The sequence below is a fragment of the Gobius niger genome, assembly GCF_951799975.1.
Source record: "Gobius niger genome assembly, chromosome: 4".
Lineage (NCBI taxonomy): Eukaryota > Metazoa > Chordata > Actinopteri > Gobiiformes > Gobiidae > Gobius > Gobius niger.
The window spans coordinates 4,921,100-4,945,602 of NC_136855.1; the positions used below are offsets into that span (position 1 = coordinate 4,921,100).

The window sequence follows — 24,503 nt, forward strand, 5'->3', positions numbered from 1 at the left end:
ATTGAATGCCTTTTTTATTTAGTATCATCCTCTCCACAATATCGCAATAAATATCATACTGTGAGATCAATATCGAAATTGTATCGTGAATTTTTGACATCGTTACATCCCTATTCTCCACGGTTGTATGAATGAGAGTGAGTGGGTGAGTGGTTCCTTGCTATAAAGAGCTTTGCGCATGAACAAATGAACATTGCACCAACAGCAAGTTGAGACCATTTACCATTTAATCACCCTGATCAAACAAATGATCAAGACCTTTGTTTCAGCCCCTCAAGGATTTCGCAGGCAATTTTTGTTAACCGTCCCCCCTCCAAAAAAAACAAAACAAAAAGCATTGCATTGCATTGCCCCACTCAGCCGTTGCAGCGAAATGATATGTTTGCTCGATTACAATAGGCCCTTACGACATACCAGGCACTCGGACCAGTAGTTGCAAATGCGTGATTTTAACATTGTAACATGAAAACGTTTTTTATGAATTTTTTAAAATAAAAATTATAATTTTTTTTAATGAAAAGCATAAATAATGATAATATCTCTCCCTCAGCTTCTGTACGAGGAGTGGGCCAGCTACAGCGTCTTCTACAAGTACCAGCCCATCAGCCTCATCAGGTCAGTCCTGTCTGAGACAGCTCACATAAGCTCAAACTTTTCTCACGTGTTGCTGCTCTAGCTTAGGCTGTATTTTCTTCAAAGTTAGTTCAGTCGCATTGACAGGCCATCGCAGCATCTGCCACGTGACAACAATCCACTGTTCGGCGAACTTCTTCCCATGACAAAGGACATCAAGCGATCACAGCCCTGTTACTGCAGTGCCTCTCAGGTCCTCACCACTGACGAGGAGCTGACAAGAACATCCTTCGTTGCACGACATCATTGACCTTTCTATAATGAGAGAATGCGACGAGCGCAGAAGCATGTATCAGCATGTGCACATTGTTTTGGTTCTTAAGTTTATAAGTGTCGAGAGTGGACAGATTCAGACGGACTTGTCACGACATGCTGCAAAGATCCTAAAACAGCCCAAATTTGAGTTTGTTATGAAGTGAAAGTGGTGCATGGATGCATGGCGGTGCAAAGCAGCATTGATAAGAGGAATCGTTAATGAAGAAGACATACCATTCTGATGGATTGCTTGATTCCCATCCCTACTGAGGAGAAATGCACTTAAATAGGCACAGGGAGAGGAAATCTTTTCTGAGCAGCAGGCAGAGACAGGGAGCATAGCCCACCTTGATGATATAAAGTTGAACATAAAGTTTCATTTTAGCATTTAGCATTATTGCTAAAAAAAAAATGACTGTGATGACACGCATGGTTACAGAGAAGAAGCAGAACTCTGGCAGAATCTTGCTGCTGTAGCTGGACTGTGTGCACTTTCTATATAGCCGTGTACTCTGATTAGTGAGTTTTTTTTGTTTTTAGCGATGATCCCGATTATGAGTCAACCAATTGTCCCTTCTTTACATTGCATGCGTATATATATATATATATATACACGCATGTGGGTGTGTATATCATGGAAAATGCTATTTATTTCCTATTTTTCTACCTCCCTCCACCACGTTGTGGCCTGATTTCCGTGATTAAGAATATGCTTTATGTGTGTAGGAAATACTTTGGAGAGAAGGTGGGCCTGTACTTTGCCTGGTTAGGAGTATACACACAGATGTTGATCCCTGCTGCCCTCGTTGGAGTCATCGTCTTCCTGTACGGCTGTGCCTCCGTGGATGACAACATACCCAGGTACAAGAACAACAAAGTTTATGTAATAAACTAAATGGCTTCCACAGGTGCTAGACTGCTATTGTGTCCTTGGGCAAGACAACCCACCGCCTATGTAAATGTGGTGTGTGTGCGTGTGTGCGTGTGTGTGTGTGTGTGTGTGTGTGTGTGTGTGTGTGTGTGTGTGTGTGTGTGTGTGTGTGTGTGTGTGTGTGTGTGTGTGTGTGTGTGTGTGTGTGTGGCTGGTGGTGGTTATAGATGGTGCAGATTGTTGGTCACTCATATTTCTAGCGGTAGTGTACAAGATGTCACAGTAGTGGTAGTAGTAGTAGTAATAGTAGTAGTGAGCAGTCGTACTAAGAAGCAGAAGTAGCTGTAGCTGTAATGCCAGTAGGCTAGTAGCAGTAGTAGAGACCAGATCAGTAGTAGATCAGTGGTGCCGTTTCTACAGTGCAAATCATGCTTCGTTTCCACATCATGGCGTTACATATGTAAGGATTAAACAACGAGGAGCCGTGCATTAGGTAAGGGATAATGTATAGAATGCTGGTCATTATCGGGAAAATAAGTACCAACAGGCCTTCAGGGCGAAACAGCGTTCTATACATTATCCCACTTGTTATACGGCCATTTGCCAACTGAACACACCCAACATAAACTTAATACACTTTATTGAAGGCCGAAAGGTTTATTTAATGACTTCCGCGTCAAATAGTTCCCAAAAGTTTGCGCGTTGCTTGGCAACGTTTGGCTAGGCTAGAAGCAGCAAGGCTAGTGGCTAGCCTAGCTACTTAGTTGAAGGTGCAGTTGGAGGAATGGTGGTGAATCTCCGCGTAAGTTGAAAGTCGGACTCCCGCTAACTTCACAAGCAATTACCAGAGCCGCCTTAACCAATGGGCTAACAGGGGCTGGAGCCCAGGGGCCTACCGTAATCAAGGGCCTATCACGGGGTCAGCAACCCGCGGCTCCGGAGCCGCATGCGGCTCTTCAGCCTCCTCGTAGTGGCTCTTTGTCCCACTGGAGCAGCAACGAGTATATCTACAAGGAGAACCATGACCATATTGACGGAGATTTAGTGAAACTTGTATTTAACAAATTTGAAGCTAACCAACTTTGATTGCGATGTTTCTCACCTCCCCTAAGGCCTAGGGAGTTGTGGGAGGACTCACTTTAAAGGGATGTATTTCAGGATTTTTGACATAGGGCCTCCTTTCCTAGTTATCCAGAGTGTTGCTGATTTTCATGCAGTTCTTATATTTGAAGAGTTACATGGTGCTAGGCTAGTGCAAGGCTAACACATTTCTATGGTATCAGCTGCCCTGCATTAAAAAAACACTCCACAGTGCACCTGAGGCAAATCACTTATAACGCCAGACTAACCATGTAAATGTCTGTGTCCATAGAATATTTTTTGGGAATATAACTGACCTTGCATCACATGAATGATCGCATTTTGAGGGACTATTTTCTAGCAAATCACTCCACCGCTGCGTAGCTTATACAACCACAAAGCTGATGCTGCTCAAATATAAGGTATTTTAAAGCAAAATAATTAAAATTACTCTATTTTTTTGGCACTAAATCGGTCGATAGCTTGCCGATATATTGTCCAGTTTTGAGGCTCTCTGATTTCATCTGATTTTCACCAACAAGTGTCCAACAATCTCTTAGGTTTGCTGTATATCAAGAATAGATTAGCACTTTCTGAAGACAGCACCAATGGGCAATACCAGTGGTTTTAGTTTTGATCTGATACCAAATATGACCAAATATTGAAGAACACTGCAATTCTATGCCTAACATTTGAACTACAATTATACTAAGTCGAGATACATCAGTAACGGTCCTCACACCTGTTCCCACCAAGACGTTCCCGCAACACAGCTTTTCTAGATACTAGATATAATACAGGCATATTTGACAAGAAGGCACTGAAGATGATTTCCAGTCTTTCAGTATTGAGTATTCATTTTTTTGTGACGATGCTACCCATAAGCATGACAAAAAAACAAAAAAACAAAACAAATACTGGACCAGAACATTTGAATTAAAAGACAAGCCCATAACAAAGTGTAATAATGTGCCTTCACTGCTTTTACACTTATCACTGCACGGGACTCATGCTCCTCACCTGTTTAAACTGAAGGAATGTTGTTCCCATGTAATAAATACTCTTCTCGCCCTTAAAATACAAAATGTTTGAATTGGTTGACTGAAATGTTTTCAAACTAAAATTCAGTCAAACATTATTGATACATTTTATTTAAAAGTATTAATTTTACGGTGACTTCATCTGTTATTGATGTTTACTTGGACTTGCTGACATTGTGTTTTTAATTGCTTATAGCTATTTACTTTTTATTTGTCTATGTGATAAGTGTAACGCTACTCGGACACTTGAATCTCTCCTTTGGGGATGAATAAAGTATCTGTCATTTATCACTGAGATCACTACACACTGTATAAGTCTGGCTTCTTAGATAATGTACAACAACACTAGACCATATAAAATAAAAATGACCCATGTCCCATGACTGCTGCTGATTCTCTTTGTCCATCTGCTCGGTAGTATGGAGATCTGTGATCCCAGGAACAACATCACCATGTGTCCGCTGTGTGATCAGGCCTGCAGCTACTGGAAACTGAAGGCCGCCTGTGGGACGGCCCGGGCCAGCCACCTGTTTGACAACCCTGCCACGGTTTTCTTCTCCATCTTCATGGCTCTGTGGGGTGAGACTCTGCTCATGCACAGTACAACAGGCTTTGGCACACTTTCCAAATACAAGAACATGTTTACAAAAATCAGTGGGAGTGAGAATGTGGGAATACTAAAGAGGGATTAGTCAGACAGATGTCTTCCTTTGTTGCGCTTTCCAGTATAATGACGTTTTCAAGGTATTAAGGTTTGTGCAACTCTTATCCAGTGCCAAAGTTAGACATAATAGTTTGATATGACAAACCCTCACATACAAACTCACACAGTCTTAAACATACCTAACTACACGCAATGGTCAGATGCGCACAGCAATGCAATAATAAGAAACAAACAAAATACAGCAACGGCCAAGCAATCTTAAGTTGACTGCCCAACAATTGCTGTATTATTACACTAAAACAAACAGCGATTATTGTTGTTTTATGATGTGTATCTGTGTATCCGAGTGGCGTAGAATACCTTGTGGGTTCTCTCCCCTCCTCTTCTGAGCTGCTCCTTGTGTGTGTGTGCGGCAGTGCACGCCCTCGCATCAAGCCGTGCACGCACCCGGCTGCGCCTGCACTTTATTAAGACTAATTTAACATTTTCTCTTTCTTATTCATGGTGTGCGCAGTGATTGGATGATGAATGTATTCCCTTGGTATTAGCCAAGTCACTGTATTCTAAATACCCTCTGACTAAAGAGCAACAGTACCGAGATTCTAAATACGTAACAGTGTTATGCCCAACATAGTAATAAGTAATAAGCAAAGAGTTTGGTGTAAAACAGCTCTTCAATCAAATACAGCCATTCAATCAAATTCAATGCATGCATGCTGTGGATTTTCCATTATACTTCGAATGCAATACTTTAAAGAGTCTTTGCACATTCCAAAAAGAAAATCTGACTGGCACAAAGCTGCAAAGGTCTGAATTATAATGGTCTGTGATCTTATAATGTTGTTGAAACAGAAAGCTAAAGTTTTGGTTGTAATTTTGTGATCCAGATTCAACATGAAAATTGGTCTATGATTCCCAGGATTGTTTGGGTCCCTCCTTATCTCCTTTACAGTTACTGATGCTGTTATTAATCTGAACACTGGTGTCTATGAACATGAATTGACTAAAAAAGAGAAGTTAGACACTGTTGTAGAAAAATTAAAAGTCCTTTCGACATCAGCGCGTCTTTGTTGTTGCCCTGACCACCCGCCACTGTTGAAACCATAGACTTTATATTGATAGACGTCTTGTGCTCACTCCTCCCCATTTACATGATTACTCCATTCGAGAAAGAACCCATGATGCTGCTCGGTCTCCTCCTACAGAGCATGTTGCAAAAAGGGCGAGAAACTCCATCCCGTGAGGCGAGTCTCCACAGTGCACCAGGGCTTGGCAATCAAAGCCTCAGGCTTCAACGTTTCATTCCCTCTGAAGCGCTCCTTGGATGATTGATATAGTGACACTGATTGAAGTTATTTGCAAATACAGCAGTTATTACACATGGATTATTATCCAGTAGAATTGTACAATCCGTGGGCATGAAGGACCTGCACTGAGTCTGGTTTACGTTTTGAAGAAAATACAGTGTACTCAATTTGGTTCTTGGTATTGACAAGTACTTAGACAAATATTCTGTTACTTCTATCAGTTGGAGAAATGTGGTATTGGTGCAGTCCTAGTGGAGGCGTTGTGATGCTTGTGTGGATGTGGAATGCCCGGATGGATATGGCTCTTGCTGTCTGTCAAACACTGTTTTCTGTGATTGACTTTGGCATTGATGCTTCTCGTTTGCAGGAAAATGACTAGATCTCTACTGAGTCAGTAGTTTTTCTATAAAGTACGGTTTGTTCTTCCGGCCATCCCCTAATGCTGCAGTGTAATCTCTGAAGGTGCTGGGGGTCACAGATTGTTACAAACCTATGGAGCAGATTATGGCAAAAATTGTTCCTACTCTTTCAGAAAAGCTGATAGCCGTAAAAAAAAGTCTAAATGACCAAATGTTCATGATCTTTTTATGCCTATAAAACGCGTAATATTGGAACACATAAAAAACACCAGACCGATAATGCTATTTGACTACGAACCACTCAGGACTCACAGGGTATTTTGTTCCAAACTCTATGATCCTGCCACAAAGTACAGTATGTGTGTATGACCTCATTGTAGTCCTGAAGCAGGCTCCAAAGAAATACTTTTTTTGTCCCGAGACCAAAAGGGTCAGAGGTCAAACACATGAAGATGAACTTGCTAGATAATAGTAAAAATAATACTTCAACGTCAACATTGAGCTTTGTCTGTTACACTATTCTTCAAGACCATCCATTCCTCGTTCCCTTTAGAATAATCATATGCAGAATCTTTTTTGTATACATACAGACGGCAGTGAGTCATACAAGGGGCTGTGGCCTAGCCGAGGGGGAAGAAAACCTCTCATGGAAACCTTTCTGGCTGACTATGAACATATTCATCTCAGAACAATCAAGTCAAGCCGAAATTGAGTCCATGTGGATGTTTTTTCAGTGCAGAACTTTCAGGAGTCACTTGTTGCTAACGTTAGGATATGTAGCATGAAGCTAATGTAGTTTCCCGGTTAGCCTTGTTAGTATTTGTGACTTTGCTCCACTTCATGTCTGTATCATTATTTAGTAGAAAAATGTATTCATAATTCAGCATTTGTTAAAGTAACAGTGGAGTAATGGAAGAATTTTTTTTTTTTCCCTTCTTTGTTTTCCCTCTAGCTGCGTCAAACATGACCATGGGCAATAATAAAGATGCCGTTTGTATCTATTTATCTATTTTATTTTATTTATTTATCTTTATTCATACAGGGAAGGCCCAATGAGAGTACAAGACTCTCTTCATGAGCACCCTGTTTCATGGCAGAGAATAACAATGCAATATTTACAAGAAGATTTTACAATTAAAACAAGTATGATTTTCTCTATACATATCTAATACTAAGCGTAACACTAAGGCACTAAAGACTTCAATTGTAAACGTCTATTGTACTGCTGCTGAAGATAAACATGTTCCTCAAACAAAAGGCTCCAGACAAAACTACAACTCTTTGTTGAGGAAACATTATTTCAACAAGCAAAATGCCCTCAATTGTACAATGTATCCACCGTTTTGTGATCATGTGAATATGTTATTTCTGATTTCTGGCTCTAATGTAATGTGTTATTCTACACTTCTTGTCTCCCATCTTATTTTTTCACATAATAGGCTTCATAATAGGCTTCTCTCCAACCTGACATGGGATTGGCTGCACTCTGATGGGGAATCGTCTCTTCAGATTCACTCGAGAGATTTGGATTGGAAAAGCCTTAAATTTCAGTGCATGTGCTTATTCTCCTCTCCTGACCTTACTCTTCCATACAACTCTGACTTTTCTCCACCTGAATGACAAACTATAGGCCTTTTACAAAGTTCTGTTGCCATGTGATGAGAGATGCTTTGTGCCTGTGTTAACAGCGGTCCTGTTCATGGAGCATTGGAAGCGGCGGCAGATGCGTCTGAATTACATCTGGGACCTGACAGGCTTCGGCGAGGAGGAAGAGGTGAGCAGTATGTAAACGTGTGCAGAGAACAGCCAATGCATGCAGCTTTCCAACATGTTGTTGTTGCTGGAGATACAAGCAGGGAGGTCAGCACTTTGGACAGCGACATGATTCTGAAGCAACCGCTGCAGTAACAACAATCAGCACTAGCTAAAGGTCCATATTATCCTTTTTTCCAGGCATCTAACAAAACAGTATTTTATGTGTTATAGCTAGTAGTACAAATGGCAGATAAGGCTACCATTTTCAGTAAATATTTAAGAAAAAAAAAATTCTGCTTTCACTTTTTTAGGATGTTTTATTTCATTTTCGACTTGGTATTGAGGCCCGGTCGTGGTATATAAAAAAGATAAGCATTCCACAACTCTCACTGTGCAATAATATTGTACTGTACATAACGTCCATCAGCAAGTTCGAGGCTTATCTGTGGAATGTGGAAATGTATGCTCATAAAATGACCACAAGACATGATACTAAATAAAAAAGAGAATAACATGAAAACCTGTAAACCATGCACTTTAAAGCTAGTATACATATGAAAAACTTGATAATAACATTCTTAATCCAACGAGCTGATTGGTTGCAATCACTTTTTAGAATTTGATAATGTCATAATTTCAGATGGAGGGCCGAGACCAATGTAATTGTGTGGGAGAACGTTTTGAAACAAATCTCTTAACAGAAAATGTCCAAATCCTTAGCCTGATCAGTATTTGTTTAGGATTAGGTCTCCAAAACATATTCTCTCTGAAAGTCCTTTGTACTGAGTAGCAAAACCTTCATGGATTTGAACAAACAAATTTCCCACAGTTTACAATATAGTAAACAATTATAAAACATCACATTCTTTCATATTGTGCAGCCCTAACAATATTGACTGGCTTAATATGTTTCATAGTTATTACTTCAATTTGTCTTCAAGTGATCTAAAAGGTCAAAATTAGCGGGCAGAATGTGAATGTGAAAGTAGCTGCATTGTCTTGTGCGTTGATGAGTCAGTTGCTGTGAAATGTTCCCACACAGTCATGACAGCCGCCAACATCGCACTGCCTGGATGTTTCTAAATCACCACCGGATCTGAAGTGTTATACTGTTATCTAATTTCACCTGTGTTTAGTGACTGACATCTCCTGTGTCTGTGTCTCTTACAGGAGGAACACAAGGTTTGGACTCAGTGTAATGTCTAATTCTGCTGCCTCTGAACGCTCCTTTCTTTAACTCTGGAACTGACCAAGGGCCTGACTTACTAAAACGAAACATGGGATTGTGCTAAGGGAAACTAATGGGGAAACAAAATGAAAAAGGTTGGCCTGAAACACCAATGGCTTTGGGGCCAAATGTATCAGCTCAAGCCTGTCATGGATTTTTGTGAGTGAAAATTCAGATCCTACCTGCAGTGCAAATCGTAGAATGCTAACAGTTGTCCCTCACTGATGAGCACATTTCTCTGACTTTTTGTTTTAGTAGATCAGGCCTGAGAACATTAGTTATCATTAGTAGTTTATACAAACTTTCCTTTTGTTTGAAGGTACTGCTCATCTTTGAGACGCTTCTTCCTGGGCCACCTCTGCTCTGCTTTACACTAACGGGAGCAGAAGCAAATGTTCTCTTTGTCACTATTTTGCACAATAACACAGTTAGGAACTTTCTCATTCTTGAGGTTAATGCTTCTGGGGCTAGGAGCACTGTAGCGCAGCGGGGCCAATCTCTAGATCTTGAGCTATATTGAACTGAGAAGAATTTGTTTTGTATTTTGCATTTGACTTGTAGGTAACCAATCCAGGCATGCACAATCCTCATTAAAAGCCCCACAGAGTTTGGAAGGAGTAATTTAATTCTTCTTACTGTGAGGAAAGTATCTCAAGCTTCCATTGGCTCAGTGTCTGCCTAAGATACTTCTTCTGACAGTAACTTATTTGGTCAAAAACACCCATGATTCTGATTATTCTTATTTAGATGTATTATTATTTTACCCATATAGTTTGTAAATGTGATGCATTTTCTCTGCATGCTTCTGACATGGTCATGCTGCTTTGTCTTTCTCTTTAGTTACATATTAGCGCCGATGGAACTTCCAGACAAACACTTTAACACTAATCCTTCTGACCTTGACTTTCTCTACAGACAAACAGCACTGAGTCTAACCTACTGCAACTTCACCTCACAAACAGCACTGAGTCTAACCTACTGTAACTTCACCTCACAAACAGCACTGAGTCTAACCTACTGTAACTTCATCTCACAAACAGCACTGAGCCTAACCTTCTGCAACTTCATCTCACAAACAGCACTGAGTCTAACCTACTGTAACTTCACCTCACAAACAGCACTGTGTCTAACCTACTGTAACTTCACCTCACAAACAGCACTGAGCCTTACCTAATGTAACTTCACCTCACAAACAGCACTGAGCCTTACCTACTGTAACTTCACCTCACAAACAGCACTGTGTCTAACCTACTGTAACTTCATCTCACAAACAGCACTGAGTCTAACCTACTGCCACTTCATCTCACAAACAGCACTGAGTCTAACCTACTGTAACTTCATCTCACAAACAGCACTGTGTACTGTTGGGTACTGTTGCAAATTCCAAGGGAGAGCTTTCACTGTCAAAGGACATACTGAATGACCCACATAAAAATTAAAATTACCAACAATTGCTGACATTTATACATTTGTGGACAATCCAATTACATATACAGAAACTTCAAAATAGTTGTATATAGTTAAATTTAATTTCATGTAGTATGTACCAAAAAACTCTTATTACACAGTATATTGTGGAGGACGACTTCCTGTCATTGTTCTTAGGTAAATTCAAAATTAAATAATATCTAATTTTTCAATTTTTACTGATGAAAATTATGATTTTTTGTCAATTTGAGTGATTTTCTGGAGAAAAAAGATTGATATTTTAACATTTATCAATGTCAAGTAACATAAAATAACCCAGGAAAATCAATCAAGTATTAAGTGTGGAATTCATTATGGGCCTTTGAGGGTAGATGCCCAGACTTCTGCCTCCTAACCCTCCCAGGCCCTCTAACAGCACCAGCCCTGCCCAGTCTGCTGCTGCTCGAAGGATGCTCTTCTCTGCTGCTGTGGTTTAGGGTCATAATGCTCTCATACCTGCACACTTGTAACTGGATTTGTGTTTTCATAGGACCACAATCGGGCCGAGTACGAGTTTCAGGTTATGAAGAAGTCTTTGAAAAACGAACACTCCACTCCAAAGGTTTGTTGATACTGATCCAATGGTTCATGTCCTGTGTCTTTTTTAATCGTTTGTGGGGTCAATTTTAGTTGTGTGTGTGTGTGCATCAGGGTTGTGAAAAACTGCTCATGGGGCCCCGTTGTCAAAGTATGTTTTGGTGAAATCCAAGGGAGAAAATAAGACGATACGGCCCAGTACTGTGTTCCATAAACAGATTTGTGATTTGTGGTATGCTGTAGCGGAAGGGAGAAAAGGAGGTCTCTCTCACCTAACGCAGAAAACAGTTATCCCCTTATAACAGGGGTTTTCAAACGTTAAATCACAGAAGTCAAAGGGACGATTTTTTTTTCTATGGTTGTTGGTAGGCTTTGTAAAACGTTCTACAAACAGAATATTGTTGCAAGACGAAGGGACCGATCTAAATGAACGGTGTATATACAGACAGCTGTGATTGGAGTTCTTTATAACGTTCATGGTTGAGAATGCACATTTACATTGATAGGGTGGCCACTCTGGGGTATTGCGCCAAATGCTGTGGTTTCCTCTACCAATAAAATATGTACAATAGGATCCCCTCTGGGACTAGGACTCCCCTGAAAAGTTATGTACTTGTTGGTAATGTAATGAAAGGGACTTTATTGGTTACAGAAATGTTAAATAAAAAAGACTGCCTTTCCAGCTGTACGCCTCTTTATATCAGGCCAAAGTTGCAACAATCTTTGCTGCGACGCTCTCACAACACAGAGGCGCCACTGGGGTCCGGACCAAATAACCTCAAGGTCCGCATCCGGACCTGAGTTTGGAGTTTTAGTGGACCTGTGGGCCCAAACGTGTTGAGTTTATCCCCTTTCATGCGATACAGAGGTTGTGAGAGTTTGGCTGCGAGCCACTAATCCATCCTGTGCGTCTTTATGCAGCACCAGAGAGAGCTGGTAGCACCAGGGCAGACACACACTGTCACAGTAGAATGAGGCTCTGCCAGCAGTCATGGGGGCCATGTCGGTGGCGCGGTGGCCCTGCCCCTCTTCTCTGCCACCTTTCCACCTGCTTCGACCTGCCCTGATCCATCAAGAAAAACAAATAAATATATATAACAAGCAAACAAACAAATTATAATAATAAAACTAAATCTGGAATTTTCCTACATAAAAACTTCCTACATAAAAACTTCCATTGACCCAATGCAAACTGCCTGTTTGAGGGGGCGCTCAGAGCCAACTTTTATTACTTTCTCTCACAAACCCCACCCAAAATTAGAGCTTGCAGAGCACTAAGTTTTGACCCCTGTTACTGTTATCGGTTCCCATTTGCTACGTGAATTCTTGCGTTTTCGTCCCCCGTTAACGATATTAATTAGTCCCTCGCGGGACACTGCGTGTCCGTTGCTCAGGCCTAATGAATAAATTGAAAAAATAGAATGAAGCTCCCCTAAACAGGGCTTTACTTCACGGGACACTGTTACTACTAAATCCTTTTTTTTACTTTTGTAAGTGATAGACATTTCACAGACATTAAGTGATGGACATAATATAAGGTGCATATTTATGAGAGGAGAGAGAACAGAACAGATTAGACAATATGGAATACATATGGGGAAGGAGGATTGTGGATAAATTAAGTAAAACTAGCCAACAGAGCATGTGTTGTTAATGACACCATGATACCGCCTTTCAATTTATTTTTTTTCCCTCTTTTTCCCTACCTCTTTTTCTCTTCTCTCTTTCCTCCCCTCCCTCTTGACACCACCATTGTTAAATCCTTGATCAAAACAACGGTGACATTTTCTATTGTTCTCCCTGTCTGTCACGTATCCTGCTAAGAACCGAACAGGCATTACATTGTTCTGTGCAAAAGTTTACACCTGCTTCACCAACGTGCAAATTTCTTGCACAGTTCACAGAGTTGAGATAAATACAACAGCGCTCGCTAAACACAATCATTTGCATTTTCTCCGCCTCAAATTTTGCACACTGTGGCAAAATTGCCATTGTTTGCATATTCATGTGGACAGATGCAATTTATTTTATTTTATTTATGGTTTATTTGGTAGGGACAGTGCAAGTTAATGAACAAGCCACACCGGATTGTAGCCTTAGGCTAATTTTCATCCGTCGTCCCCCATGCGCACTCTCAAACACACTCTCATACATCCTGGCCTATTGTACATGTTTTTAGTGGTAGGGGAAACCGGAGTACCCGGAGGAAACCTACGCAGACACGGGGAGAACATGCAAACTCCACACAGAAAGGCCCCGTCCTTGGTGGGAATCGAACCCGGACCTTCTTGCTGTGAAGCACAAGCACTAACCGCTGTGCTACCGTGCCGCCCAATAAGTTTGCACTGCGGCCTTTGCCGCAAATACCAACTGCACTTTAGTACACTCATGTTTGTACGTGTTAAAATGCTTCGTAAATGACCCCCAGAGTGCAAAGAGGTTTAAAATTAAAACATATTTAAATTAATTATCCAAACAAAGAGCAGTTCAGAAGCCCCTTATGAGAGACCAACAGGTCACAACCAACAGTTTGAATCGTGAGGCCGTCCTTCCATGGACCCACCACCTGCAGGAGGAGCCATACGGGGCTGGTGCAATGTGATATGGGCAGCTCCAACAGCTGCCCCCACGACCTGGAAACGGACAAGTGGAAGAAAATGGATGGATGGATGGATGGACATCTGCATTATTCTGCCATGCATGAAAGTTTATACCTGCTTCCCAAATGCGTGCTAATTTCATGTGCAGTTTTGCTTCATGTAGTCAAGATAAATACAACCGTACATGCTAAACAATATTATTTACGCTATTTCCACCTCCTTCTATATTTAGAAATAAATTGGTACTAAATACTCAGAATGTACTTATATTGCCCCAACAAACAAAGCACCAAGGCCAAACTCCTCAGGGCGGTGAGCTTTCCCCCATGCTCTTCTCCATGTACATGAACTGATCAAGTTTGCGGACGACACCACACTCATCGGGCTCATCTCGGACGTTGATGAGTCCTCCTACAGGAGAGAGGTGGACCAGCTGGCGTCCTGGTGCAGCCACAACAACCTGGAGCTGAACTCCCAGAAGACAGTGGAGATGATCATGGACTTCAGGAAAGACACAGCCCCACCGCCCCCCATCGCCCTGACAGACTCTCCCACCCCCATCTGCATTGTGGACTCCTTCACCATCACCCAGGACCTCCAGTGGGAGCCAACCATCAGCTCCCTCATCAAGAAGGCCCAGCAGAGGATGTTCTTCCTGCGGTAGCTGAGGAAACTTAAGCTGACCAAGTTCTACATGGCCATCATCGAGTCCATCCTCACCTCCTCCATCACCGTGTGTGACTGCAGCACATTATGCTGCTGCTGAGAAGGTGTTTTGCTGTGAACTGCCATCTCTCCAGGACCTGTTCAACTCCAGGACCCCGAGGCGTGTGGGTCAGATCACAGCTGACCTTTCTCACTCTGGACACCGACTATTCACCCCTCTCCCCTCAGGCAGGAGGCTACGGCCCATTCAGTACCCATACCTCCCACCACTTTAAAAGTATTTCCCCCTCTGCCATCAGACTCATGAACAAAAAGAAGACCCAATAACTATTATTATCTCAATTCTGTTATGATGTATGTTTTATGTTGCACAATTGCACCGAGAAAGAATCCTCATTTGTGAACCTATTCTCAAACAATGGCAATAAAAGCTAGGGGCTTCTAGAAGGGCAATGTCCGCCCTTCTAGGGACGGACATTGCAAATTAGCCTTGGCTATAAATGTTGTAGTGTGTTACATGTTTATTGTTCACACATGTCCCTATCAAATAAATAAATAAAAAATAAATACTATTCTGATTCTAATTCTGAAGACGGGAGCCAGCTGTCGTGCAGTGTCTCAGGGTGGAGGGGGAGAACGGTCAGTGCACAGGGAGAATCTGTGGTGGCCTTTGATGAAGTAGCCTCAGCAGTAAGGGGTGAGGACGGGGCCCTGGGGTCCTTGATGGCGGGGGTGTCTGATGAGTCCCAGAGAGGTGTTAAAGGCTGCTAGGCATTTGTGGCGACAGTAATGTGTATTCAGCGAGAAACAGGTCCTTCAGAGCCAGGGGGCCTTTGGTTTGTAGTTGGAGAGGGCCCTAAGACCACACCATACTGCGGCAGGGTTGGACTATCTGTGTTTATGTGTGTGTGCCCAGCAGAGGGTGTTGGGTACAAGGGAGCGAGTCCATGTGGGCAGAGCTGGAGAGTCTGTATGACAGACTTTTGCTGCCGGGGTTCATCATTTTACATATGAATGTACTACAACTTAAAAACCACACACTTTCAGTGTAAAACCACTCAACCACTCTCACCACTCGCATATCAGAGATTTCTCTTGTCCTGGTTAAGCTTTATAAAGTCCTGGTTTAGTCCTGTTCAGTCTTGGTTCGTTCTTGTTTAGTCCTGCTTCATGCATTTTCAAAAACATGATCTTCTCTCTGAGGAGTGTAGGCTTCTCTAATGTGTCTTCTGTTTCTCAGGGAGAGCGGGTGAAGTTGACATGCACCGACAGAATGCCAGCATACGTCACCACGGTGGTCATGATGTTCTTCATGGTGAGTATCACGCTGTGGTAATGATTTCAATCATTCATTCAAACCTTTACTTAACCAGAAAAAGTCTCATTGAGATCAAAAATCAATTTTATAAGTGTGTGCCCTGGGCCAAGAGCCAGAACACAGAAATAAACAATTACGTATACGTAAACACACATTATAGCATGGTCATTTCAGTAAAACTGTGACAAAACGATTTTTGTTTTGTGATGTCCTTTAATGATGAGGGGTATACTAGGGTGGATCACAGTTTGTGAATGCAGGTGAAAGCAAAGGTAGGGAGGGCAGGGAAGAGAGAGTTCAGTTTCCTTATAGCCCCATGGTTGATGCTGTTCTTCAGTCTCCCCTTCAGAGCCGTACACTGAAGAGTTTCATTGCCGGTTCACCTCTTAGAAACTACAGCCTGTAGGTTGTGCTATTGTGCGCCACATGCAGATGGCAACATAATACAGAAAAAAAGATGCAGCCATGGGGATGACGGACATGAAGAGATTGCAATTGCGCCGCCGCCAACAAAAAAAACCCAAAAAACTTGTTTGTGTGAACTGGTTCTTGTTGTATGAAAAAAGGACATGCATGGCCTTTGTTAATGGATCAGAATAAGAAATACTAATGGTGTTTTTAATTCAAGGAAGGCAGTTGCGCGTCTTCAAATCTTCTGAGTGCTAAACCACCCAAAAAACGACAAATAAAAAAAAATATATATATGTATATTATAAATGAGTATAAAGACAGACATACTCACATAGCTGTTTATTTGGCTACAACATGAAGTAAACACTTACATGTTTGGGGATAAGGCTTCTTCAGAGCATTTACAGTCAGGCTGATAGCTAACTTACAGTTGTGCCAAAACGTTTACAGTGGATTTCTTGATTATTTTTTTTTTTTTGACAATTTCTCAAAGAATATGACTGAAAACACAACAACTTTTTTCACTCATGGTCAGTGATGTTGTGAAGTAGAGTCCTGCACTCCCATGGGACCCAACGCCCCCCTCCCGCGGCAGGATGGCAGAGTGCGATGAAACTGCTGTCCCGCAAACAAAATAATTTTTCATTTTCATTTCATTTATCCATTCTCTTTTGAGAATGAGAGCATTCGTACTGCAGAATCACTGCGTTCACGCTCAAAATTGATAGAAACAGTTATAGGACACAAACAAACGCACGCGCTTCATGGTAATGGTCTCAACTTATATAGCGCTTTTCCACCTACATTAGGCACTCAGAGCGCTTTACAGTAAGGATCCACTCACCCATTCATACTCTCATTCATACACCAATGTACGCAGACACTGGGGGCAATGTGGGTGAAGTGTCTTGCCCAAGGACACAACGACAATGTGCACTTTCAGGAGGTGGGATTCGAAGCCCCGACCTTCCGATCATGAGACACCCCTCTCTCATATGTACCACTGTCGCCTTCATGTCAAATGAGATAGAGACACAGACAGATAGAAACTTTATTGATCCTGAAGGAAATTGCAATATTGTCGGCTGCTCTCATTCACACAGCACAATAAATAAATTACTAAAATACAATAAAATAAGTTTAAAAAAAAAACAGGGCAAAGTTAAAAACGACAGTACATCAATTCGATCGAAACTCTTGGCTAAGCTGAGTTAGTGCAACACGGCACTTCCAGCCAGACTCTACTCCACAGAATAAGCATAAAAACACTCACTGTGCACTCGGTCACTGGGGATCCATCGTAGAACTTGCGGCTCTTCACCTCTTTATCCATGACTCTCATCTGGTGGATCAATAGCTCCATTTGGAAAAACTTATTTTGCATATTCCACAACACCAGGCCCGTCTTCACCTACACCGCTTGTTTTACGTCTAAAGTTGTAAATAAGCCTAAACTTATTCATGGTGTGGCTACTGTAACCACGCGTTGTTGTTGTGCAAGGCAGCTTGAGAGATACATTCATGGAAGAAGTGCGCTTTTCCCGCACTTCTTACTGTCTGCACCTGCCGCCGCTCCTCAGGTGCTGAAGTTGTTCCGCCAGCTTTTCCTCCTGCTGTCGTTCCTCCTGATGTTTGGGAGCCAGTTCCTGTCATCCCTGTTGCCCCCCGCTGTTATTTGTCCAGATTTTCCGCACGTTTGTGGGAAAAAAGGGACAGTAAGAAGTGTGCCTTTCCTGCACCTCTTGCGGTCCCTGAATGCATCTCCCACGCTGCCTCCACTGAGCAAAATAACAACACGTGGTTACAGTAGCTACACCGTGGATAAGTTAAGGCTTATTTACAACTTTTGACATGTGAAACAAGCGGCGATGGGCGCAGTGTAGGTGAAGACGTTTTTCAAATGGAGCTAATGACTGACCAGACGAGTGAGAGTCATGGATAAAGAGGTTCAAGAGCAGCAAGTTCTACGATGGATCAGAAGACTGAGTGCACAGTGAGTGTTTTTATGCTTATTCTGTGGAGTAAAGTCGGCCCTTAATGTGCGGCTATTACACTTATTTGATATGAATTTTGATTTGATTTTAATATACCGTCAAAATCCTGTGTAAGTGTTTCCCTGTGGGGCCCCTCAGTCCCTCTACTGCCCGTGTCAGCTCCGCCCCTGCTCCTCCTGCGTCTGTAGCTGCTCATCGTGCTGAACAGGGAGAAGGAGACACAGGCTCCAGACATCTCTGAAGACTAAACTTTAGCCAGATTCATGACTTCTTTGTTCCTTTTTAGAAGCGCAGGCAGATTCAGAGCATCAGATCAGAGGAAATACTTTGTGAAAAAGGCGACATTGCGCCTTGTTTTATATGCAAAACAATTTACAGGAACTGGAACCTTTTTCCCAAGAAGAATGGGCCGTTTTACCATTAGATTATGCACAGAACCTTCTCCGCAACTTTTTGCGTGTTTTCACTCATATTTTTTGAGAGGAAAAAAAAGAAAAAAAGAAAATCCACCAATATGTGTAAACTTAGCAACTGTACCTGTGTATAGCCAAAGTGTCTGCCTAATGGTGCTTATCAATGAAAAGCCCTAATGTTTCTTTTTGTTTAAATATATTAAGTGCAAGTTAACACCTTGGACATGCAAGGCTTCAATTTGAAGAATGTTTAAAATGAATGTGTTTTCACAATAACCTGAGTGAAAGCAACAGCATTATTTTTTGTCCAAAAAATAATGCATGGGACTTACAGAAGTGCAAATGTTCTGTTTTGTTCATAATTTCCCTCAATTTGTTTACTAGTTATTTATTATAAATTTGCTTGAATGGAACTAAACAAAAAGCAATTGAATTGAATGGGGCAAAACTAAATTGAATGGCACTTAACTATATTGAAACGCTTTGGTTAAATATTTCAATAATTTTGCCACTGCAAATTCAATAACAATATATTTTCAAACTTTTCCCCTTATGAATTGAAGATTGCTCCAAGATATTCACACGTTGTCCCCATTCCCTGACCGTTGTTGCAGATTGCTTTGACCTTCGCCATAGTGTTTGGGGTAATCCTGTACCGCATCAGCATCAAGGCAGCTCTACACATGAGCTCATACCAAGCAGGGCCCTCCAACATCCGTGCTACTGTCAAAACCACGGCCGCCATTATTAACCTCATTGTCATTATCATCATGGACGAAATTTATGGCGCCATCGCTCGCTGGCTCACAGTCATGGGTAAGATGCTTTGATTTTACATGGTTAATTGAAATAAGAATGACATTGATTAAATAAGACCATTGTAGAAGTTTAATGTGTCCGTGTACAACTCTCATATGTAAATCCTCCTTTGCTTCTTGTATCTTTCAGAGGTCCCAAAGACAGACAAGAGTTTTGAGCAGCGTCTCATCTTCAAAACATTCATCCTGAAGTTTGTCAATGCCTTCACCCCCATCGTCTACCTGGCCTTCTTCCGGGGCAGGTACAGGCCAGAGCATGCACTGCCTCTGTCAAAGAGAATGGTGCTGTGAGTCATTAAAACCCTCTGTTATTCCTCAGGCTGGTGGGCCGACCGGGTAACTACCTGTACGTGGTGGGCTCATACCGAATGGAAGAGGTAATGCAATCTTGAACCACTATGCCTGACCAAAATCACACACTCTGCAAAAGATCTAGTATTGGTGATGGGAGAGTGTTATCACTGCACAAAGCCTTCCCCAGCACATCCCAAAGTTTCGCAATGGGCTTAAGATCTGGACTCTGTGGAGCCCCATGAATCTCGGCATTGTCCTGTTATATACAGTGTATGTCTGTGCTATAATATATCCACTGATGAAATAACCTGGTCATTTAGAACAGTGTTTTTCAACTGAGATAATCGTCCCCGTGGGGAAATATCCAATTTCACCTAAATGGTCTAAAACATATTCTTGAAAACAAAGTAGTTAGCTCCAGTCATTATTAAAGCGCCAGTCATTACTAAAGCTTCAGTCATTATTAAAGCTCCAGTCATCATTAAAGCTCCAGTCATTACTAGGGCTCCAGTCATCATAAAAGCTCCAGTCATTACTAAAGCTCCAGTCATTACTAAAGCTCCAGTCATTATTAGAGCTCCTGCCATTACTAAAGCTCCAGTCATTACTAAAGCTCCAGTCATCATTAAAGCTCCAGTCATCATTAAAGCTCCAGTCATTAATAAAGCTCCAGTCATTACTAACGCTCCAGTCATTACTAAAGCTGTAGTCATTACTAAAGCTCCAGTCATTACTAAAGCTGTAGTCATTACTAAAGCTCCAGTCATTACTTAAGCTGTAGTCATTACTAAAGCTCCAGTCATTACTAAAGCTGTAGTCATTACTAAAGCTCCAGTCATTACTTAAGCTGTAGTCATTACTAAAGCTCCAGTCATTACTAAAGCTCCAGTCATTACTAAAGCTGTAGCCATTACTAAAGCTCCAGTCATTACTAACGCTCCAGTCATTATTAAAGCTCCAGCCATTACTAAAGCTCCAGTCATTACTAAAGACTGATCCAGCTACACTGCGTTCCAAATTATTATGCAAATTGGATTTTTGGGTCAAAAAGGTAAAAAAAAAAAACAATAATAATGAAACTCATGGATGGTATCGTGTCTTGGGGCTCTATGAATCACTGACATTAATCTCAGAGACCTGGGATGATTAGTTTTCAGGTTAAGCCCAGTTAAGGGAAAAACTACTGAAAAAGGGTGTTCCACTTTATTATGCAGATCATCATTTTCAAGCAATATGGGAAGGAAAAGGGTCTTTCTGCTGATGAAAAGCATGAAATAGTTGAATGCCTTGGTCTAGGTATGAAAACCTTCGATATTTCATGAAAGATTAAGCATAATCATCATACTGATAAGAGATTTGTGGATGATTCAGAGCACACTCCGGTTTGTGCATATAATGGCACAATATGGACGGTTTCTGCCAGACAAACACATCAGATTAAGAGAACAGATGCTACAAAGCAGCATACAGGTATTTGAAGCTGCTGGTGTCTCTGGAGTCTCCCGAACATCAAGGTGTAGGACCCTCCAGAGGCTGCAGTTTCAGTAAGTATGACCTCCTAATGCTACAAATTCAACAAATTACCATTTTCAGTTAATTACAAGCTTTAAAATGTACTGAAACGATGAGTTGCATAATAATTTGGATTTCGAGGTTTTTACTATATTTATTTTTATCACTAGGAAATTTTTTCCACCACATTTAAATGATCCTCTACCAGTTAAAGACTTGAAAATTATGCTGACTCTCATTTGAGTTGACAATTTAGAAAATCTTAGAAAAATGAATTCCACTTGGAGCTAATGCTCAGGAATGGCCTAAACTATTATTTAAATAGCCTATGCGATTAGAATAATGTTTCTCATTGTTCCTCAGGATTAGAATAATTTTCCTTTTTGTTCCGTATATATTGTACAAGAAAATCAAATAAATAAAATATAAATAGAAGTTCTGCAGCAGTAAAAGACGAAACAACAGGATTTCTCAAGGATTCCCATTTTATGTCTATACCGTTTCAGAGGATCAGAAGAGCACTGAAGGCAGCCAGCCAGGTTTCTTCCGGGTGCAATGGTTTCCTTTACCTCCAAAAACATTGGCTCACAATGGTGGTGGCGTGGCTCAGTCGCAGCAGCTCAGGACTAACACCTGAACACAATTTCATTGTATGGTTGTACAAATGAAGCACTTACTTACTTAATATCCAGGCTAATGACAGAACCTATCCAGGCTAATATCAGAAAATATCCAGGCTATTGACAGGACATATCCAGGCTAATGTCAGAACATATCCAGGCTCTTCCTGCACTTCACTCCTGTTATTGCCAGCTTTTGTTGGCAAGTTGTCAAATAACGAAATATATCCAGACCGTCAGGCTGCATTTGTTCTCGTTTTAGAGAAGACACTCAACAGGCTGTTTAAACCATTGAATGTCAGGAGAGACTTTTCTCCCGCTCAGCACCTCCTCTGATTGGACCCTTGTGCAGTCAATCACTCTCTCAGCCAATCAACGTCACTGATGATTCTACCACGCTTTCTCACTTCCTGAAAGCTGCTGCCGCTCCTTTGAAAAAAGAAAAACAGCAGGGTCTGAGGCATGAAAAAAAAATTATCTCCATCATTTAGACAGAAATTGAGCAGTGTACCACTAACCGATACAAGCATAGAAAAAAAATTTAAGTACTATTGTTATTGAAGAAAAATAATGGTATTGAAACCAGGTAACAAAAAAAATCTTTACAGACCAGTTTTGATGCCTTTTGGTCCAGGAACAACATTAAAAGGAAGTGACGTGGTTGCTTCAGCTCAAATAAATTATGCACATTTAAAAGAAATGTTTTATGCAATAAATGAACATTATTGTTCTGTTTTCTGGTTCTAGATGCCAAATACTGGCTTACCCAGCACTGGCTGTTGCTGCAATAGTCTGAATTCTATGGTAAATGAATATTTAGGTCAGGGTACAACTTTAGAACATTGTTAAAAGCTGAATATTGCAGGATGAGTTAACTTTAAAAGATCTGTCCTCACTCATCAAGTGAGTTTTCCATACCCATCCATTAATCATGCCTGAAAGCAAGTTTGTATGCCACAATTATAAGCAAGAAAGTAAGTACATAAGTAAGTAAGTAAGTAAGTAAGTGAGTGCTTTATTTGTTATTGTACAGTTGTACAACGTAGTTACATGCAGGTGATGGGTTAGACCTGAGCCGCTGTGACTGAGCGTGCCACCATTGTGGGCCAACCTGACCAGCATGTTTTGGAGGTAGGGGAAACCGTTGCACCCGGAGGAAACCTGGCTGGCTGCCTTCAGTGCTCCTCCGAAAGGGTGCCTCTCGGTCCCTGATTCAGAGCAGGTGTCCCGCACTGGTCAGCTCCTCCACCTCCTCCTCCTTCCTCTTCGACTTTAAATAATCTATCCTAAATGTTTGACTATAACGAAATGATATTACAGTATGTTTGAAGAGCTGTACATCCTGGAGGCCTTCAGTGTGCCTCCAGGTCAAAGCTTTTCGTCATTACTGATTTGACACGCCAACAGCTAACACAACACAATGCTCTGTCTGCCCTCAGTGTGCCCATGCCGGCTGCCTCATGGAGCTCTGTATCCAGCTGTGCATCACCATGTTGGGGAAGCAGCTCATCCAGAACAACCTGTTTGAGATCGGCATACCGTGAGTGACACGCTCTAACATGACCTCTGTCATGACACACTGCACTAGAGGATTTACAGTATTCTTTAAGATAGATAGATAGATGGATGGATGGATGGATGGATGGATGGATGGATGGATGGATGGATGGATGGATGGATGGATGGATGGATGGATGGATGGATGGATGGATGGATGGATGGATGGATGGATGGATGGATGGATGGATGGATGGATGGATGGATGGATGGATGGATGGATAGATAGATAGATAGATAGATAGATAGATAGATAGATAGATAGATAGATAGATAGATAGATAGATAGATAGATAGATAGATAGATAGATAGATAGATAGAACTTTACACTGCATTCCAAATTATCATGCAAATTGTATTTCAGTGTCAAAAAGGTAACATTAATAAGCAGACCATCATTTTCAAGAAATATGGGAAAGAAAAGGGATCTCTCTGCTGATGAAAAGCATGAAATAGTTGAATGCCTTGGTCTAGGTATAAAAACCTTTGATATTTCATGCAAGCTTAATCATTGTACTGTTATGTGGCTGGGCGCACCCTTCGAGATCGGGTGAGGAACTCAGTTACCCGGGAGGAGCTCGGAGTAGAGTCGCTGCTCCTGCACGTCGAAAGGAGCCAGCTGAGGTGGCTAGGGCATCTGTTCCAGATGCCTCCTGGTTGCCTCCCGCGGGAGGTATTCCAGGCATGTCCTAGTGGGACAAGGCCTCGTGGAAGACCCAGTACACGCTGGTGGGACTATGTCTCCGAGCTGGCCTGGTGTCGCCTCGGGGTCCCCCCAGAACAGCTGGAGGAGGTGTGTGTGGATCGGGAAGTTTGGGCATCTCTGCTGAGACTGCTGCCCCCGCGACCCGGCCCCGGATAAAGCGGAAGAAAATGGATGGATGGATGGATGGATGGTACTGTTAAGAGATTTGTGACTGATTCAGAGCACAAACGAGCAGAGGGAGATTTTTTCAACCACATTTAAATGATCCTCTAACAGTTAAAGACTTTAAAATAATGCTGACTGTCATTTGAGTTGACAATTTAGAAAATCAGAGAAAAATGTCATTTGCATAATAATTTGGAACGTGGTGTATTGTCCACCGAGGTGGAAATTTATC

At 41.7% G+C, this 24,503-nt stretch overlaps 1 protein-coding gene across 1 annotated transcript in view; it reads left to right on the forward strand.

Moving 5' to 3' along the window:
- The window catches only part of ano1a (anoctamin 1, calcium activated chloride channel a), an 89,736-nt gene that overhangs the window by 40,113 nt on the left and 25,120 nt on the right, over window positions 1–24,503 (forward strand). The window contains exons 10-19 of the mRNA XM_079554895.1: window positions 551–615; window positions 1,615–1,749; window positions 4,298–4,458; window positions 7,898–7,983; window positions 11,150–11,221; window positions 15,703–15,777; window positions 19,213–19,414; window positions 19,547–19,658; window positions 19,736–19,793; window positions 23,282–23,382. Coding sequence (XP_079411021.1) covers window positions 551–615; window positions 1,615–1,749; window positions 4,298–4,458; window positions 7,898–7,983; window positions 11,150–11,221; window positions 15,703–15,777; window positions 19,213–19,414; window positions 19,547–19,658; window positions 19,736–19,793; window positions 23,282–23,382 — 1,067 coding nt within the window. The remainder of the gene's footprint in view (window positions 1–550; window positions 616–1,614; window positions 1,750–4,297; window positions 4,459–7,897; window positions 7,984–11,149; window positions 11,222–15,702; window positions 15,778–19,212; window positions 19,415–19,546; window positions 19,659–19,735; window positions 19,794–23,281; window positions 23,383–24,503) is intronic.